This window comes from Lycium barbarum, chromosome 7 (assembly GCF_019175385.1).
Source record: "Lycium barbarum isolate Lr01 chromosome 7, ASM1917538v2, whole genome shotgun sequence".
In the NCBI taxonomy this organism is placed as follows: domain Eukaryota; kingdom Viridiplantae; phylum Streptophyta; class Magnoliopsida; order Solanales; family Solanaceae; genus Lycium; species Lycium barbarum.
Genome location: NC_083343.1, coordinates 126,804,059 through 126,824,450, shown reverse-complemented (window position 1 = coordinate 126,824,450; position 20,392 = coordinate 126,804,059). Strand labels below are relative to the sequence as shown.

The 20,392-nt window shown below is 32.6% G+C and overlaps 1 protein-coding gene across 1 annotated transcript; it reads left to right on the top strand.

The window, feature by feature from the left end:
• Nucleotides 1-19,399: 19,399 nt before the first annotated feature.
• LOC132601916 (uncharacterized) lies at nt 19,400-20,324 on the top strand. Its single transcript, XM_060314966.1, has 2 exons — nt 19,400-20,233; nt 20,307-20,324. Exons 1-2 carry the CDS (start codon nt 19,400-19,402, stop codon nt 20,322-20,324), a joined length of 852 nt encoding a protein of 283 aa, XP_060170949.1.
• Nucleotides 20,325-20,392: the final 68 nt, after the last annotated feature.

Below are 20,392 nucleotides of genomic sequence, written 5' to 3'. Positions count from 1 at the left end.
CTCTGTAATTAGTGTATATTGACATTGCAGTAATTTTTGTCAATATGTTCTTACTCCTTAATTAATCTGATTCATATTATATGGTGCTTTATAAATTTTTACATCATTAATAGTATTTTTTTCTCGAATTTTTTAAATAACTAATTTTTTTCCATAATCAAGAATTCATATTAAATTGGCACCATTTAATTAAGGTGAAAATACTTCTTACTTATTAAGTTCAACTTAATATTTTTAAATTATAATTTAGATATTAAAAAATTATACAAAAAATATAACACCCCGTACCTTTAACCTAAGCTTTGACCATGATCCTAGACTTAGAAAATCAGATAAAGAATGTAGAAATTGGAAATTTTCTGTTCAGTTGTAAGATGGTGGTTTACGCCCATAAACAGTGATTGTATTTCAGTATACGGCCCGTAATTCAAGTCGTAAACTGTTACCAAGGATTTCTGAGCATTCTGGAATTTGGCAGTTAGATGTCATATGGTTAAATACGGACCGTATTTCAAAATACGGCCCGTATTTCAAAACGTATTTGGAATTTGGGAAAACGTCCTTGATAAAAGTTGTAGAGCTTTGAAATACCTTTCCAACGGTATATTATGGGGGTCAAACGGACATCTGTGCAAAGAGTTATAGTCATTTTACTGAAGAGACGCTGTGCAGTCCGTATTTCAAAATACGGCCAGTATTTAACTGGGCCGAAATTTTAATTTTCAATAACAGTATATATTCGTCCGTATCAGTTCAAATCATTATTTTTCATTCCTTCAAACCCTAGAATGACCTCCTACCCCCCTCCATCATCAAGAACACCAAGGTAAGCCTACTCTAATTATTCCAAATCAATTCTAATACCTCTCTTTGTAAGCTAAACAAGAAATTATCATTCCTAAACTAGGGTTTTCAAGAAAACCCATCTCAAGGTTCAAGAATCCAAGATTTTGGAAACCTTCTTCAAAGCTCAAGTCTTTAATTCAAGTTTTGGAGCGACTAAGGTATGTAGAGTTACGATCTACGTGTGGGAACATCCTTGTTCTTCCCCACGCCTCATAATACATAAAATTATGATTCTCTACTAAAACTAGGGTTCCTATACCATGCTCATGATAACCCTAGGTCCATGTCCATGATTATATTATGTATGATTTGTTATAATTCCATCATTGAGTTCTTAATATTTCTTTATGATTATTGAGAATCCGTCCGTAATGCATGAAAACCCATATCTTGTATTCCATGGGTTCTTGCATGCATGTTTTTAAATAAAAATGATTATTTCATGAATATCCTACATGTCTACAAGTTTTCATGCAACTATATTATATAATTACTTTCATGCTATGATACAAGATACATACATGTTAAATACAAGTTATTTCATGACACCATGTTTACAAGTTATTTCATGAGACCATGTTTACAAGTTATTTCGTGAAATCATGATTACAAGACAAGTACAAGTTAATTCACGAAAATCATGGGCTTCTTAGCCAACTATATTATGTTCATGTTTTTGGGAGTTGCACGAATTACTGAGAAGGCTCAGATAGCCTGAAACTATGTAGCCACCATAGGACAAGGATCGCTCCGCCCAGTTAGGACGATACCTTAATTTTACACTGAATGGATCCATCAGGCACGTTAACACCTTATACCCTGGCAAGGTATAAGGGCTCTGCTGGTCCGGCGAGGTACCAGACTCCACGTATCCACGTGGTGATATCATGTGTCGGTTTATGAAATGCTCTCCCTACTTATCATGTTTTACTTATGTTATATATATATATATATATATATATATACCCATGCTCATGCTCATGCTCATGTCCAGGTTTTCAGTTTCAGTTCTTATCATGTTATTCCATGTCCCATGTTATTTCTTTCAGTTGCTTTACATACCAGTACATTCAATGTGCTGACGTCCCCTTTTATTGCTCGGGGCCTGCATTTCACGATGCAGGTACTGATATACAGGACGACACATCTGCTCAATATGACATCATTCGTATCAGCTTATTGGTGAGCCCCATCTCATTCGGGGTTTAGTCAACTTTTGTTTTATGATTAGTTATGCATCTAAGGTATGCTGGGGGCCTTGTCCCAGTAAGTATGTTTTCCAGTCAGACTCATGATAGAGGTTTCATAGACTAGACAAATCAGTTGGGTTATGTCAGACATTCGGAGTCGTATAGCCATTTTGGCTCATTCATGTTATTTCCGCACTCATGTTTAAACAAGTATTTTTATTAAGTATTATGACTTACTACATTTTATAAAGGCTCATCATGCATTCACGTTATATTCCGCTCATGTTATGCCTTATGATGATTCAGCAAGCCATGTGGTTTGCTCGGTCACATGTAGTAAGGCACCGAGTGCTTTGTTTCGCCCAGGCCATGGTTCGGGGCGTGACAAAAAAAGTACCACAGATTTGCAATGCTAATATGTTTAAAGAAAAGTTGACAAGTTTACATGGTTTGAACCTCACAAAAGTAAAAGATGCCATGTGATTTGGAACGGAGAAAGTATAATTTAAACATGTCCCGCATTATTTTTCTCTCTATTTACTTTAAACTCCAAAGTTTTGCTTATTTTAATGAGCTAATATGTGCTTATAAAATCTCCTAATTTATTTTCAGGTATTTTTTTAAATATCTTTTACTTTATTAATAAGTTCTAGTTATTATTTATTAATATCCTTATGATATCATTAGGTTAATTTGTGTAAAGACATGCTATAAATGTTGTAGTATAAACGTGAAATCATTTATGTTAAATGATTTTAAAAGATGTGGCAAAGAAATTAAAATATGAAAATATGAGTTTTCCTAATACCGATGAAAATAAAATATATTACTCTATTCGTCTCAGTTTATGGAAGGTGTCTGACTGGACACAGAGTTTAAGAATGAAAAAAGACTTTTGAAACTTGTGATCCAAAATACTCCATAAATGTTTGTGTGGTTATAAATCATTTGAATATTATATGAAAGAGTGTAACATAAATGGAGACGGAAGGAGTATTAAAATCTTAAATGAGTTCCAGATAGACATCAAATAAGTTTGAAGTAAATAATTCTATCAACAATGAACATTATATGTTAAACGAGTAAAATAAAGTTTTGATTTTATAGATTGAAAATAATATTATTTAAGTTCTTAATTAATGTGAGATTATTATTTTACTTATTTTCAAAAAAATTATCTTATCTACCACTAATTTCTCAATGCACCTTTCTTCATATTTTTCTTGAAGGAAAATCAAAACCTACTCTTCTATGGTTTTGATTAAAAAATTGTTTGAAAAGATATCTGAAATCATTTAAAGATCTTTGACATGATAAGTGTTCTTTATGACAAACACATTACTTCCTGTTCCATAATTAGGATTTTTTTGAGGCTTTTCAATTTTTTTTAAAATAAGTGGTGTTTTAGAATTTCAAAAAGATTTTGGGAAGATTCTTTCAAGATTACCCTTATTTAAATAGTCAAGATTCATTAACTACTTTTTCTTTTTTTAGAAAGTAGTAAAACTTGATTAGGGGTAAGTTAGTAAAAACACTACTAATTTTTTAGAATTGAACAATTTCTTAAGGGTGTGTATGAGCCTAAAAAATCACTTATTATGGAACGGAGGGAGTATTGTTTTTTGGAGAACTTTCTTCCTTTTTGCACAAGTCCTGCCTTTTTTTTTAAGATTTTTTTTTTTTGGTAGAATTTGTATAAATGTTTTTTTTCCCCTATGTAAGAGCTTTGCACAATTACAATGGGTGATGAGTCAATTCCTCAAATGGTCATTAAACTTGTAGAGAAATCTCACAAAAGTAACTTTTAAATTTTTTTGGACAATAAGGTCATCAAACTATATTATTATTTCCAATAAAGTAAACCATTCTATTTTTAGACACAAGACCCTTAACCTATTCTTTAAATTAACAAATTCATTTGAATATTTCTACTTTATTTTCATAATATGAAAAATATTAATTCGAACAAAAGTTTCAGAATATTGCAAAATTGTGTCTAAGTAGCCAATAAAAGGATACGGTTGAATGATAGTAGAATTGAGCACGGTACTTAACTATAGATTTTTTTAACTTACTGTAAATAATTTTCCTTGATATATAAAATTTAAATTATCAAAAATAATATTTACTATTTTTATATTCTTGAAGATGAACTTGTAATATTGTAATTTTATTTAAGTTTTATAAATAAGTGGATTACAATTAATATAAAAATATTTTATACGGCTAATTGTAAACTGAACAAAAATATGTTTTATTATTTTGATTGTAATATATTAAGCTTTAGAAAGCATATATAAATGTTTTTATTTTTACAAAGTAGTTATCCAACAAAAAAAAAAAATCCTTGAGAAAATTTATCCAAATATTCTCCCAATAAAGCAAGTTTATTCTAATTCTTACAAACTAATAATAATAACACGCATCATGCATCTACATAACGTCTCATGGATCTCAATTATGTCCAAGCATTTCTATTTAGTAAAATGTTTAACTTCTGGATTTGAGCAATATAAAAAAATCAAAACAGTTCTACATAAGTTGATATAACAAAGAAAGCCTTATAGCATACTTAAATGGTTATATTGTTTTGTTCTTTATAGCTTGAAAAATTACGTTGAATATTTCTATTTTATTATTAAAGTATGAAAAATGTTAATTTGAACAAGAATTTTAGAGTATCGAAAAATTGTACCTAGGTAATAGATTTTATAATTTATATATGGGTTAAGGGGTCTTACATCTAAAAATGGAATGGTTTACTTTATTGGAAACAATGACATAGTTTGACGATCTTATTGTCCAAAAAATTTCAAAAGTTACTTTTGTGAGATTTCTCTACAAGTTCAATGATCATTTGAGGAATTGACTCCTGGGTGATAAAGAAGAGGAAAAGAAGAAGGGGTTAAACTATCCTTAATTTTGATGATTGTATTTGGTTATATTTTGTTCTTGTTGAACCAAGTGTGATTCATGTAATTAGTTCTTTTTCCTAACTAATCCTTTTTAACTGAATAAAGATCTCTTGTGGACTATGCCATCACCTTTAAAATATAGGAGTATATGACATATTTTTTGATGAAGAAAATATATATGACATATTGCAAATATTAAAAGTAGAATATATAGACAGTGTTGAAAATGAAGATAGTGTTATCAGTTAAGATTAAATTATCTTTAAGTCTTTTATTTGGTTAACTGAGAATTAATATTTTAAGCATAAAATATATATGAAGAACTAAATTGATTCTTAAAGTTTATTTAATGAATTTAGATTATCTCCCTTAATTTCATCTAAAACTAATTCTAGATCACCATATTTAATTAGCATAAACTCTTGTCACATGAAATATATTGAGATTTGTATGTGCATTGTATGTGCAGTAACCTTAACTCATTGATTTTGGGTTGAAAATATTTGTGTCGAATCATTGAGATTTGTATTTGAATCCTAATTTAAAACTAATCGGGCAGTCATTTTAGGGTGCCATTTTGATATTTATTGAAGTTTGTGGAAAGAGTACAATTAGTCGATTGTTATAACTTATATTTAGTAATGTTAAGCAGAAGCGCACAACAATTTTCAGCCAAAAAGTATTTGCAGAAAATTGTATCTTACAAAGACGTGTTTATATGTAAGCCTTTTAGATTGGCTGAGGTCTAATATATATAATCTAGGATAAATACAGAGAACTATTTGATAATTAGAAGAACCACAAATGTATTAATCTCTAATAATAAAAAAATGAAAAAAAAAGAAGAAAAAGAATGAGTGGCCAACTCCAAATATCTGAAGCCATATACTATAGCTGTTGCTTTTGTGGACAGAAGAAAACCCCACCATTAACAATATGGAAGGAAAAAAAGAAAAGAAATAAAAGGCTACTTCCTAATCCAGCAATTTACAACCTCTTTCTTCTGTTAGATTTATCATTATTATTACGATCCGATGACACGTATTATTTGTTTTGATCTAATAATTCTCATGAATTTGATTTAACCTTATGTTATATATACTTTATAAATTTAACCTTATGTTATATATACTTTATAAATGTGAGATTTATCTAAAATGTAACATGCACTTCTTCTTTGGAAACTTGAAGCCTTACGGTTCTTCTCTTCGACCCTCTTCGTGTCCTTAGTGAAGTTTGCCCAATCACCGTATGACGGACCAATAGACTTTGATATCGTATATGTCATCATGACCTAAGTCCATGACATATATTGTACCTTTCGCCTAACAGACCTCACAGATATCTCTTTTGGTCTACAGCATTATCGAACTCAAAAATAAGTGTACCATGTAAACTTATAATATGCCTTATAAAACTCATCATTTTTCAATTTTATTCCGATGTAGGATTCGTCTAAGATGTAACATGTACACTTCTTTGGTAGTCTGCCAGAATCTTATCATTCTATATCTTTGGCCCGCCCTCCATTATGAGCGTCACAATTATATGCTACACACATTTTCTTAAAAAAGGCATTTAACAGATTTATTTATGCTAAAATAAGTACATAGTACACTATTATTTGATAAATAGACATAAATCAGAGTACAAATCCAGGGAGCAAACTAGGCAGTATAATTATAACCAGTATTAGTGGGTAACACCTATTAAAAATTTAAACAACATCATATAGAAATATCTGTACAAAAAATAAATTTTATTAGATAAAATATTATATTTGTTAATGAAGAGTACTTATACTTGATCTCTTCTTACAATAAAATAAGGTGGTGACACAATCATTTGAGTTCGTGGGGAATTCAAAAGGCTGTATTTTTTTATTTTTTATTTTAAAAAGAAGAATAAGTATGCATTATATATATTGTACGCCTTTATGGCTGTGATTGAGAAAATATTTTAAGAGTTATGATTAAGTATATTACTATTAACAACATAATATTAGTTAAACTTACACTTCCTGTGAGCATTATATACCCGTTTTTTCTGTCCCGGGTTAAGTGAGACTTATCATTATTATTTTAAGAAATTATGAAATTATGATTTAATTACATATGTATATCTATACGGTAGAAATAATTGCACTATTAGTGTAGCTTAATCTATTATAGAAAGTTACTGTCGGCAAGCAACATATACTACTTATTATAGTAATTACGTCTAATTATTTTTAACAGTCTAATACTAGTTTATAATTGTATATTGTCAGTGCATTAAGTTTAAATTCTTATATAAAATCTCTATATTCGGCTACAAATGATTTGTTTTCATTCAAATAATTGGAGTTTAGGTGGAACACGAAGGGATATAGACTTAACACAAAGACTTGTGTACACGAACTGTCCTGCGGACCCAATACTATTGACTAATTGTCATCTTGTATTTGACCACCTCACAAGTCACAATTATCCAATAAAAAGATATAGTCTAAGATTTTCATTTTCTTTCTCAAATTTTTTTTTGGTGGGAGAGGGGAGGTGTTGGGGGAATTTTTGGAATAATATGAAGATTTCTTTCTGGAGTGCAATTTACTCCTTTTTTCTATCGAGGGATCTGGTGGGATGATTGTGATCTCTTCGCCTTTGATCACGTCTTGAGTTTGAGCCCCGAAAATAAAGAACTACTAGATAAGAAGCAGTTTATCTCTTAATGGACTTATCGACGCGGATTTATATTACTCAAGCTGGTTAACTTGCTTCGTCCCAAGACTAACAAGGGTAGTACAAAAATATTCAGATGTTTGTCCATCGATTACGTCTTTTTGGCCTGCAGGCTGAAGCTCTTGGGTCTCGACTCACCCTTCATGGGTGAACCTTGCAAAGGATTAATCCTTAGGATTTGGGGGTATTGGATTTTCATTGATGTTTGCGAATTCTCGCTTTCGTTTCGTCTACTAACACCAGCGCGGCTAGTATCGAATATCGGATGGTTAAATAAAATATACAATATTTTAACCTCTTTTCTTTATCTTTTTGCTTAATTATCGATAAGTTGATTTATTATTATTAGTTTCTACTTAAAGAGGGTGTTCTTTGTAATCATGAAGTAAAATAGGAGCAATCTTATAGACTTCCGTATATATTGGTGCAAAGTCGTGCTAGTTTTAGGTCCTAAATCTAACTTAGGGGCCTGGGGGGGGGGGTGTTCACCCACATTGTTAGTGTTATTAGATGAATTAACTATTACTTTACTAATAACTTTATGAGTTTCTTAAATAAGTCAAGTTTTCTCTTTTTCCTTTTTCTCTTAGTGCAATATATTGTTCTCTGTTTTCGAAAAGAACAAACAATTTAATGACCTAATTAGTGTGAGCCTGTGAGGTTTTGATGCACTTTAGTTAGGCAACTAACCAATGACACATAGTCTTGACCATTATATTTGTGTGGATCTAATAATTAGCACATATGTCTTAGTGCTATTGTTGAGATTATGACCTAAATAACATCATTTTCCAAATTAACAGCTCCACTTGTTATTGACACAAATACTTTGAGTTCAAACAAAATGCTATTACTGGTTTGTGTTTGATACATAAAGGTTTTTTAGGTACTTCAAATTCATTAAACTCCGTGTTTGGTATATGAAAAGAAATTTAACTTAACAAACTCTGTAAACTTTGTACATTTTGCCATTATAAAAATGCACAGGAAACACAAACATCTTCTTCAATATTGATAATTTGTTCTTAAGCTATTCTTTTTAAGTATATTTTCCATCAATCTTGAAAGACTCAACATTTATATTTTATTTATTTATTAAGTTATCCATTAAAGTTTAAAGCACAGTGCCCTCATCATATTTTCTAGAAATCTAAGGGCATCGTCACGAGGGTATGTTTTATTCTTAAGAGTCAAAGGGCAAAATAATTTATAAAAGATTTTAAGAGAAGAATTAAGTCTATATGAACTAAGGTTCCAAGGGTACTATGATATAGTGGAAAGAAGTCTTTTTGATGCACTATGGTTATAATGCAACTAGGAAATGACATGAGTAAGTTTAATTTTTATCCACTGACAATATAAAAGAATTTTTATACTATTAAATCATCTAGATAATTATTAAATAACAACTCATAGTAAGTGGCATTAACAACTTAAAGAATATTGCAGTTAATTTGTCACAATAAGTTAAAATATATTAACTAATCTAAAAAAAAAACATTGTTAAGTTATACTATAAGTTAAATTCATGACAAATTACTTTGACCGCTACTTGTATGAATATATTTTAGCCCATGAAAAAATTACTCTTATAAAGGGGATTTATTTGACTTTTAATGTTTATAAAGCCCCTTAATGGTATGGTTGACAACTATAACTTAATTATTTCATTCTTGTTCAAAGTGATTATTATAATAAAAAATCTTACGATACAATTCCACTTATAATGTCTAGTTATTGATGGTGAGATTGGGAACAGTTACAAATAAAATATTTTAGCTTGTTGTTGTTAGAGATGAACATATGAGAGCAAAGATATTTGTTGTTGAAGAGAATGAAAGATTCCCCCCACTATGTTCTGTTTTTCCACCCGATAATTGGTGCTCGCATTAAATCCCGATTAATCTAGACTCATAATATGTAAGCGTCATTGAAGGGGACACACTTGGTCATTGGCTCTTATACCCCTATTTTGTGTTGTTGTTTGATTTTTATCCTTTATAAAAATAACATTTTTTGCAGGGATAAACTTATATTTTCGCATTATAATATTCCACAAATTATGTTCCATGCCCTTAAAAAGCTTACATACCCACTAGGCATACGTTCAATTGCCAAAAGGCTAAAAATTAAAGATCAGCCCCTTTGAAGGGAAAATCGTGCAATTTCTTTCCACTCTCTGCCAGATCTTTTTTATATCAGACTCGAATTCGAAACCTTTAATTAAAAGTGAAGAGATTTAATCCATCTCACTGTAACTCCCGCTAGACATATACTCCCTCCGTTCACTTTTATTTGTCCACTTTTAACTTTTCACGCTATTTAAGAAATAATAAATAAAGTGTATATTTTACCATGATGCCCATATTAATTAGTAGAGTAATTGTATTGGATTTGGAAAATGATTTAGAATGAGTAATTAATGCTAAGGGTAAAACAGGAAAAAAGTAATTATCTTATTTTGATATGTGAAAAATGACAAGTAAAAATGAAAATCTATTTTAGAAATAGTGGACAAGTAAAAGTGAACAAAGGAGTATATCAAACTTATAAAGTGTCTTTATTAAATTTCAATAAATTTTAAGTTTGCTCCTTCCCAATGTAAAATAAATGAGAATTGTCTCATAGAATTCTGGATGTCACCTCCCTCTCTTCTTTTGATTCTCGTGATTTTCTTCGTGCAAGTCACAAGGAATATCATTTGGTCAAGTTTTTCTTAGTTGTTCTTTTCTCCTTTTCACTTTTTTTTTTTCTTTTTCGAATAGATAGATCTCTGACTCTCACAAAAGAATCTAAGATCTATTTAATCACTTATATGTATATATAGTTTATTCCCTTCAAGATTACATCCCCGTCTCAAAATAAATGACATCTTAGCAATAAGAATTTGCCCTAAAATAAATATCACTGTAGGAATTCAAGACAAAAGTTGACATATGTTTCCAATTATGTCCTTAGCATTAAAGGTGTCTCTTTATTATTGCTCAATTATCAAAACACATCTAATAACTATGGGAAGTTTAGTAAACATCGCATTGTATTTGTTGATTTCTTAATTAACGTGATTTTTGTTAAGTTGACACTTATTTTGGACTGAGAGAGTAGTTCATTCATTTAATTCTGAAATTACATTATATGTTCTAATGCGAATCGTACTTTTTAATTTCTTAAGAATAATCTCATTATAGATTAAAGTTATTCATTTAGTCCGTGAATGTTAATGGCCCATTAATGGGACAAACATATTCGGTCAGAACTGCTTTGCGGAGCTTTATTTAAAAAGAAGGGAACAAATTACAATCAGCAACTAACACGGCCTTAATAATAAATAGCATAAAAACCGGCATTTGGTGGGGACTTGCTGTGCTATTATTTCCCTCTTTAAAAAAAAGGTTGGTTGAGAATTATTAATATAGTATTTATATCATATGCAATCAAGACTAGTGAGATCAAGGTCACAAATTTGGTCTATCAACTGTGGGATGTATCTTTTCCTTGAAAAAAGTCTAGTCCATCAAAGGTTCTAGTAACTTTCCAACTTAGACTTCCAAAGAAAATTATGATCAAATTAAATGTTGGAATAGTTAGTATTGATGGGAGCATATGAGAGAGTGAATTTTGAAGCGAGGAGAAGGCCGGTGCGCCGTACTCGACGAAGCAACCCAACGGGCGTGGTGGCCAATGCGTGGCCACTGTAGTGTGCGATGGTTGGGGTGACGCAGAACGGCATCCAAATTTCCCTATTGGTGTTTGAAAAGGCACCCGTTGGAAATGGTTGGGTCTGTTACCAACAGACTTCTAAAAGTATTATAAGTATCGTATCTCCTCCAATACGAAAATACAACAAAAAGATGACTCATTTCTTCTCTTCTTCACTAGATACTCATTACAAAATACAGTTCCGTTCTTGTGAAAAATTCAAGTTAATTGCTGAAAACTATAATTTCATTGGCTTTGTAAAATCCTGGAGGAATTCTACCGCTATCCCTGCAGCAACAATTGACAAACTTAAATTCCTGAAGGACATAGATTACTCTATCATAGATAGATGATTTTTTTCCCGCTCATGAAACCTATTTTCTTACCCGAAAGAGACAATTTCTTTTAAAAAGACTGCTATCCTTCATCAAAGGTCAACTGATTCATTTTAATGGGTGTGCATGAACAAATTCACGTGGAAAATAAAAAATAAAAAAAATTACTTAAAAGAGGTTGAATACTTTCAATAGTTCAGTTTTTCGGAAAAAACATTACAAACCTAATTCAAATTAGATAATATCACATTATGTTAGACATAAGTGTTACCCAGCCACGCGTGTTAACCTCTTTTAAAGGGTTGGGCGGAGGAATTGTAGTGAAGCAAGTATAGGGGAGGAGTTACATTGTTCCCTAACCAAACATTTGTTAGTACACCAAATTCACTAATCCCAACATTTCTTTGGATTAAAAATGATTTTTGTCCTGTTTTCTTTAACAATTAATTGGATTTTCATTTGAAAATTAAACATAAACTAGCTTGGACATTCAAAACTCGTTCTAAGTGTGCCAAGTCAACTGATCTTTTTTGCTTCATAAATTTTCTAAGTTACAACTTTTAGATAAAAAGAATCCCTTTTGAAGTAGCTCCTAAGTTTCTACCACTTAAAAATTTAAGTCAAAAGGTTAAATTCAAAGAAAAGGTGCTAGGAAATCCAATCCGTATTACTACGGTTTAGTTGAACAAGAAGTTAAGCAAAAATTAGCAATTCAAAAATTAAAGACCACCAATTTGAGGGGCATAAATTTAAGACCCGTGCCTTTGAAGAACAATCTGCGCAAAAAAAAAAAAGCAGTTCATTTTTTTTGTGCGGATTGCCCTTCAAATGCACTGGTCTTTAAGTTTTCCCCTCAAATTGCTGATCATTAATTTTTGTCATTTGCCTAAAACTCCTAGGTTCGGGGTTTGAACCCCCGCTCAGTAAAATGTTTTAAAAAATTCGCTAGGTAGAACTTGAATTCGCTAGACAAAATTTTGCCTATGAAACTCTGCCTTAAGGAAGAATTTTGCCTTCAAAACTTTGCTTTAAGGCAGAATTTTGAAGGCGGCAGATTTTTGCCCAAAACTCTACCCTAAGGCATAGGTTGCAGGCAAACTCTGTGTCATCATGCATAATTTGCCTCCTGCAAACTTTACCTTAAGGAGAGTTTTGTAGGCAACTCTGCCTCATCAAGCATAATTTGCCGGCAAACTATACTTAATGGGGCAGAGTTTTTAGGCAACTTCTGTCTAACAATTTTTTTTTTTTAAATTTTCGCCTGAGTAGGGTTGAAACCCAGAACCCTGAGATATTAGGCGAAGGACAAAAGTTAAATACTTTATTTTATGGACAAAAATTAAAGACCGCTCCAAAATAAGGATATTACTGCGAATTGCCCAAAGCAGTTCAATTGATGATTTGAGCCTCTTCCCCAAGTGCTGCTGGCATTGGGCTTATCACAATAGGCTTCTAAATTCCCAAATTATTCTAGCCCAAGGATTTATTGGTCCAGTCCAGTTTAACAATATTTCTTTTTTAAAAGACAAACTTATAGATATAACTACCTTATATGAGACTCTTACTATACAACTGTCATTTGCCAAATTACAATTCGTAGCTAATGTATTTGACTTGACCAAATACTATTTGGCTTATATGTATTTGACTTGGCCAAATACACTCACCTCATATATATTTGGCTCATATACATTACTCAGGCCAAATACATATGAGATACAATATGAGTCAAATACATATGACGAAAAATACACTCAAATACAAAGAGAAAAAGCTAGAAAAAATATGTAAGAAAAGTAATGTTGTTGGTTGGGTTCGAACTGGGTGAGAATGGGTAGAGCCACGCCCAATAACCACTTCATCCACTCCACTTGATGATACATATGGCGAAATACACCTAAATACACTCAAAATATAAGGAGAATAAGTTAGGAAAAATATATAAGAAAAGTAATGTTGTTGGCTGGGTTCGAACCTGGGTTAAACCAATCCAACTTGATGTATTTTGATATAACTATGAATGGTAATTTACAAAATCATTGTACCTACTAAATATAAATAAATTGAAAGGTAGTTATTATTAATAATTACCTCTTAGAAAAAGTTACACCAAGTAAAAATTGCAAAGGGATAATTAAGCCCAATAGCCATTCGGTCATCTTGTTTACTAGATTTGACCTAACTATTAGTTTATCACATGTTTAGCCCAATAGCCATTCAGTATCCCTCTTTAGTTCACTTCAAATCAATCCCAATCTACTGGAAACTTCATATTTTGACTCATAATATTATTTTCAACAATCATACGACACCCACTCGATCCTCATCCAATGAATTTCAAATTCGCTTTTAAACTCAAAGAACTTATAGGCGCCAACAATGGAGTTTCGAATTTTGTCTTATTCCCTTTTCATCTAGATTATGTCCATTTAAATGCAGTAATCACAACAAAATTAGGTCGTAAAATAGCAAGTCATGTCAAATTCAAGTTACCAATTCATATTGTAATGAATTTTCTAGATCTAAAATATGAATAAGGATTCGAACACTCAAAAATGGTGGCTTTAAGTTCTTTTTTTATTTTATTTAAATGGCGTTTATCTACTGTAAATGAAGATTGTTGTGTTAAAATGTACAATTGGATCGAAATGATGGATTTTATAGTTATACATCACAGATAGATTATCCATACACTAATGATATTCTGCTAAAATTTGAGTTGGTTTCCTGTATTTATACATGATTATACAAAGCATACACATTATATATACAGAGTATATGTAATGTTTATATATAGTTATACAGAAAATATACATTATCTATACATCAGTGGGATAGTGGACTACATCGGCTGCAAACTAGATGTGTGGCCCGTATATATGGGTTATTTCCCCCTTTTTAAACACAAAATGCTTAGTAAGAGTCTTTTTACTAATGCGACACCCTTTCTTTGATTTCAGGGTGAAAGATTCACGGGATATCTTATTTGGACACTACTATTTAATCTGTACCCTTTTTTTTTTTTTTTGGCACATTTATCCACTTCGAAACAACTTCAGACATGTAGAGAAGCCTAACTTTTGAGGTTACATATGACTGACGTTCAAGCAAATATGACTACAACTTCGGGGGTGTCTGTTCACTTCAGCCGATTTTATAGGTACCATAATTTATAGTTATAATCGAGTATAGTCGTACACTCTTCCTTGTGTTAATTTCACTTGGTAGTCAGTTTTGACCATGTTATTTAAGAAATTATTAGTTTTTCCAAAATATTTAACTTGTATTCCGTATTGATAAACTTTAGACAAGACTACCCCGCTTCTTCTTCTCCTCCTCCTCCTCCTCCTTGTTCTTAGTTGCTCATATGATATTGATCTTAACCAATATGGAAGCTCTTGAGAAAGAATAATGCCATCCTTGTTTCTAGATTAAGGCAACTACAATTAAGGGTGTCAAGTGGGCTGGGCCGGGCCATTTAAACGTGGGCCACAAGGGGCCGGGCCGTAAGTTCGGAGGCCGGGCTTGGAGAGGGGAAAAGGGTGTCCGGCCCAGCCCACCCCGGATAAGGGCTACACCTTGGGCTAACCGGGCCGGGCCGGGTTATAGTTAGTGGGTTGGGTTTTTTTTTTTTTTTTTTTTTTTAAGTTCTAACACAAAAATAGACATTTACATTTACTAATAATAATAGAATTAACATTTACATCTAATGATAAAATTGCTAAATTAAAAAAAGTTTAGTCGTCGTCAAATTCAAAAAGCTAGCCGTTGTAAATTTAAAAAACTAGTTGTTGCTAATTTTATTTGAACCCCTAAATTTATGAATAACTTCACTTTGGTCATATTTTCAAACTATAAATACCCCTCCATTCTTCTTCGTTTTCACACAATTCTTCCACAATTCTCTCTTTATCTAAATTTGTTATTCAACTAGTGTACATTACTTCACCTCCACCTTCTCCTCGAGTTCGAAGATCAACTTCAAGTGCGGTGTGGATGCATTTTGAGCAAGTAAATGAGGAACATGTTAAATGTCAACATTATGGTGACATATATCTCCACAAGTTCGAAGCGTCGGGTATTAGCCTATTAGGGGGGGGGGGGGGGGGTGGAGGGGGGTACCGGTGTGTTGTGTAGACACTTGTGAAAAGACATGAAATTGAACTGAATGATTTATCAAAGGTATATTTGTTGAGATAAGTGCTATCACAATCTAATATATACTATATACTGAAAATGTATCAAAGGTATATTTGTTGAGAAAACAAGATTGCCTAGCGTTAAAATACAATTTTAAAGAAAACTAAAGTGCCCCGTAAAAAGAGACTCCTAATTTAGTGGGATACAATGTTTTTAAAATACTTATTATTAGTAATAAATGTAGTAGTTATCTTGTTTTTTTTTTTATTTGAAGTGGGCCGGACCGGGCCGATGCCCCGGTGGGCCATCACCAGGGCTACTGGTGGGCCAGGCTGGTGGGCTGTCCACCTTGTCCGGCCCAGCCTCCTAATAAAACCCACCTAGCCTAGCCCCTTACACCTCTTAGTGGGTATGGGCTGGGCCGGTGGTGGGCCGGGTTTACCGGGCCCGGCCCACTTGACACCCTTAACTACAATTGAATGCTAATTCTTTTTTCCACGAATGCTAATTTTGTTGATGATATTCTGCAACTGCCAGAAGCATTTGAAGTCCAGTAGCTCAACATGGATTGTTCAAATTTGACCAATCTTTGTGAGTTGAGTACTGTATAAGGTGGTCAGTTGGTAATTTTGTTTATGGGACTTCTTGTAGAATAATAAACTTGTGCATTAACGAGTAAATGGCAATTGGATTGTAGTCTTTTTAAGTTTTCAGCATCAACCTCGTGATTCATATATGCCTTAAGTTCGTGAATAGATGTCTGAAGTTTGACTTTAGGCAAGCCAAACTTCAGCCACTAATGTCTAAACCTCAAACAAAATAATTTAAAATTTACTTGCACAAGCAATATGCTAAACTTTAGGCGAATTTATCACTAAATATGTGATTTTTACATGATGGTGTTGATTTTTGATCTTGGAAAAACTTACAAAGTTTATAAACATATGTTATACCTTAAATAGGGGTCCCGAAATCGGCTATGTAGTTGCTAGAGAAGTCAAATCTCAACAAAAACAAGAAATACTAGGCGACTTTTTATCATTTGCCTAAATTTTGGAGGCAAGAAATATTTAGTACCTATTTGGTGAGAAATAATAAATACCCGATAAAATAATTGAGGTACGTACAAGTTACCACGCACACCACCATTGCCTCCCAAAAAAAAGGATTTGTAGAAGAGGTGCGATCACTTTCGTTAGTTAATTATAGTGCCCCCTTTCTTGGCTACCATCTGTACATTGGTGTGACTTTTTAGTTTTTATTTTTATTTTTTTTAATTCTAAAGTTTCATTTTCAGACAAAAATAATTTAATAGAAGCTAATTTGACTTTAAAGATTGATTAGTTCTGATGTTGTTAATTAGTTGTTTATCTAAATTATATGATTAGTTCTGATGTTGTTAATTAGTTGTTTATCTAAATTATATGGTATTTCAATGTCAACCAACTCAATCGTTGTTGACAAACCAATGCATAAAATTAGATTATGAAGTGAGGGAAAGTGCAGGCCGAGCACCATACTATGTTGTGCTGCCCATTACTAATTATTTAATTAAGAGGATACACCAACAAACTGAAAAAAAAAATCATTTAGACTAATTAATAGAAGTTGGACAGATATTCCTTTCTGAAATAGCCAAATCAATACTCCTATATTTAATAATTTCCTGTGAGCTGTAATGATAATCACATCTTTGTGTTTATGTGCTTCCATAACCTTGGGACGTTGTCCATAATTTTCGTACATAATATAACAACCAAACTGCCAAAAATAACTCTTTCCAAATTCATCAATCTCTTTCTTCTTCACTTTCTTTTTTGTTCCTTCCTACTTATAAACTCTTTTCTTCACAAATACCTTTAGTTTTATTTCCCGTCACAATTATCTATCTATAGTACTGCAGGCAATGGATCATCATTTATCATAAAAGGTGTTGTTTCCTCAGTCTCTTTCTGTTCCCTCTGACTGTTTTCTTTTGTTAAATTTGTATATTTTCCTTATATGAAAATGTAAGATATTGCATTAAATCATGATTGCCAGACAAGCGTTTTAGTGCTTTAGCATGGCGTTTTCCGCTTCCGTTATTTTCATTTTCGTACTGCTTTGAATTGTTTGTCCTTATCTGACCTTTTTTGCCATGTTTTCTCTTGAGCCGAGAGTCTTTCGGAAACAGCCTCCCTACCTTCCAAGGCAGGGTTAAGGTCTGCGTACACTTTACCCTCCCCAGACTCACATTATGGGATTTCACTGGATATGTTATTGTTGTTGTTTTATTTTGTAATTTCTGAGCATACCTTAAAGATTCTTCTTATCCATTGGTAGTTGCTTCACAATACGAGCAACAAATTTCCACTAGTACATTCTTTTTGGTTTGGCAGATAATTAAACCGGCGGGCCGCGGGGTGGGGCGTGGGGGTGGGGGTTGTATGGTTTAGGATAAGAAAAGAAAAAAGGCAATGGTAATAAAAGAAGGGTTGAAAGGAGGAGCACAAGATTTTTTTTTTGGGATAAAAAAATACATGAAATAAATAACAACATACCCAGTGACCAAAATGCATGAAAAGTTTATTATATTTCCAACTATAGTAGAAATTTGGCTAGATTTTGAAGAGTGCTTGCATTTGTCATTTCATTGAATATAATGATGATAAATATTCTACCAAAGGTCCTTTTCTGTGTTTGATCATTTGCTTGTATGTTTGTTAAGGGCTACTTAGTCTAAGCTACAAATATTCAACCAACATACACACTTTGCTGTTTTTGCTTATCTGTGCACTATGTAGCCTTTTATTTATTTATTTTCATTATTGTATTCTTTAGGGGTAAAAGTCAGAAAAAGTATTAACTAATAGGAAATAGTCCAATATCTCTACATTGAATTGGAGAATTCCCATTTTCTAATTTTTTGTTGATGATTTATTTGAGATTACCAGGCTTAGAACTCCTATGAGGTTAGTGGTGATTCGAACTTAAAAGAGGCAGAGTTAAAATATTAAATTTAAACGAATGTTATAAAGGTGCCAATCAGTATATTCTAATGTCCAGTCTTAGGACTTCGAACAAACACAAAAACATTATGAGCACGAACAAGTACATCTAATAACTTAGGGAGAATCCATTATAAATTGACAAATTTTATGCCAACTGACTGTCAACTTATAGCAAGCCGCCTCCTTTATTCATACTTAGAACCAACAATGTGAGTAAACATACACAGTGGAATTTCAAACCTAACAACACTGACATAAAAAAGAAAAAAATGCTTATAGAGGCTGTGTCAAAAGTCCATTAGATGATTTCTTTATGACTCTAACCTATTATTACTCTTTTGCAGCAAAATACAAGTTCAAAATCTCGTTAAGCCAAAGAATATAATGGCAACTAGGGCAAAGGACACTGCTCCACCAGGAAAGGAGAAGAGAGGGATATCTCCTTCACATCCCATTCCTCATCATCTCAGAAGTCCCAATTCATCAACTACAAACTCTCCGGTGCGGAAACGAGCAGATTCAACTACATCAAACAAGAATGTTCCTAACTATCTCAAGCCTACAATGTCTTCATCAGGTGACTCCAGCATTCACAATAAACCTACTCTAACTCGAAGAAGATCATTTGATAAGCCTCCTCTTGCTACTTTGCAAAAAAACGCTAACCCCAAAGAGAGAATTCTTCGGTCATCCTCGTCGTTTTCAGGCAAGACTAGTTCAACTTCCCAGAAACCAGTATCTAGAGTACCTCATATGACTAAGGATGCAACCGGTAAACAACGTGGCACCAGCATGTCTGCTAGACCAGGGACCATAAAGAAGACCACAATCACTGGCACCATCTCCAAGAAACAGGATGCTAGCAGTACTAGTCATAATGATATGCACAAATCAAGAAACGATCAGGATGGTCATAATGTTTCTACAACAAAAGCGTCAATAACTAATTCTTCACATGTAGTGGAGGATGTTATTCCTCAGGCTGAAACTGGTCAAGAAGACACGTACATATCGACAGATGATCAGGGTGGTCCTGATGATTTAACACCTAAAGCATCAATAATAGCTAATTCTCCACATGCAACCGAGGATATTATTCCTCATGCTGAACTACCAGAGCAAGAAGATAATCAAGAATTGCCAGTTACTGATACTGAGAGCGACGTGATCATTGACAACAGTGAAAATGCTGACACTGATGCAGGAGAAGACGATTCAGCCATTGAAGATCAAGAAGAGCATAATGGAAATGTAAATAATGCTGAAATAGTTGTAGATAACCAAGAAATCATTAAGATGGAAGAACCAGAAGAGGAACAACTTGTTGAAGAAACCAGCAACCCTAAAGAACCAGAAGCAATTACCAATGAGCTTCATCTTGAAGAGAACACAGTAGAAGTAATGGACGAGAATCAACAAGAGAAAGAAGAGGATGAAGGAAGAAATCAAGAAAAGGAAGCTGTAATGGCAGAGGAAGTTGAAGCAGTGAAGGAGACTAATACTACTGTGGCATCATCAAAACCTCAGCGTCAAGTGGTGCAAGGGAAGAAAGAATCT

Coding starts and splice junctions, on each gene's coding strand:
- LOC132601916 (XM_060314966.1), top strand. CDS start 19,400: ATGTCTTCATCAGGTGACTCCAGCATTCACAATAAACCTACTCTAACT.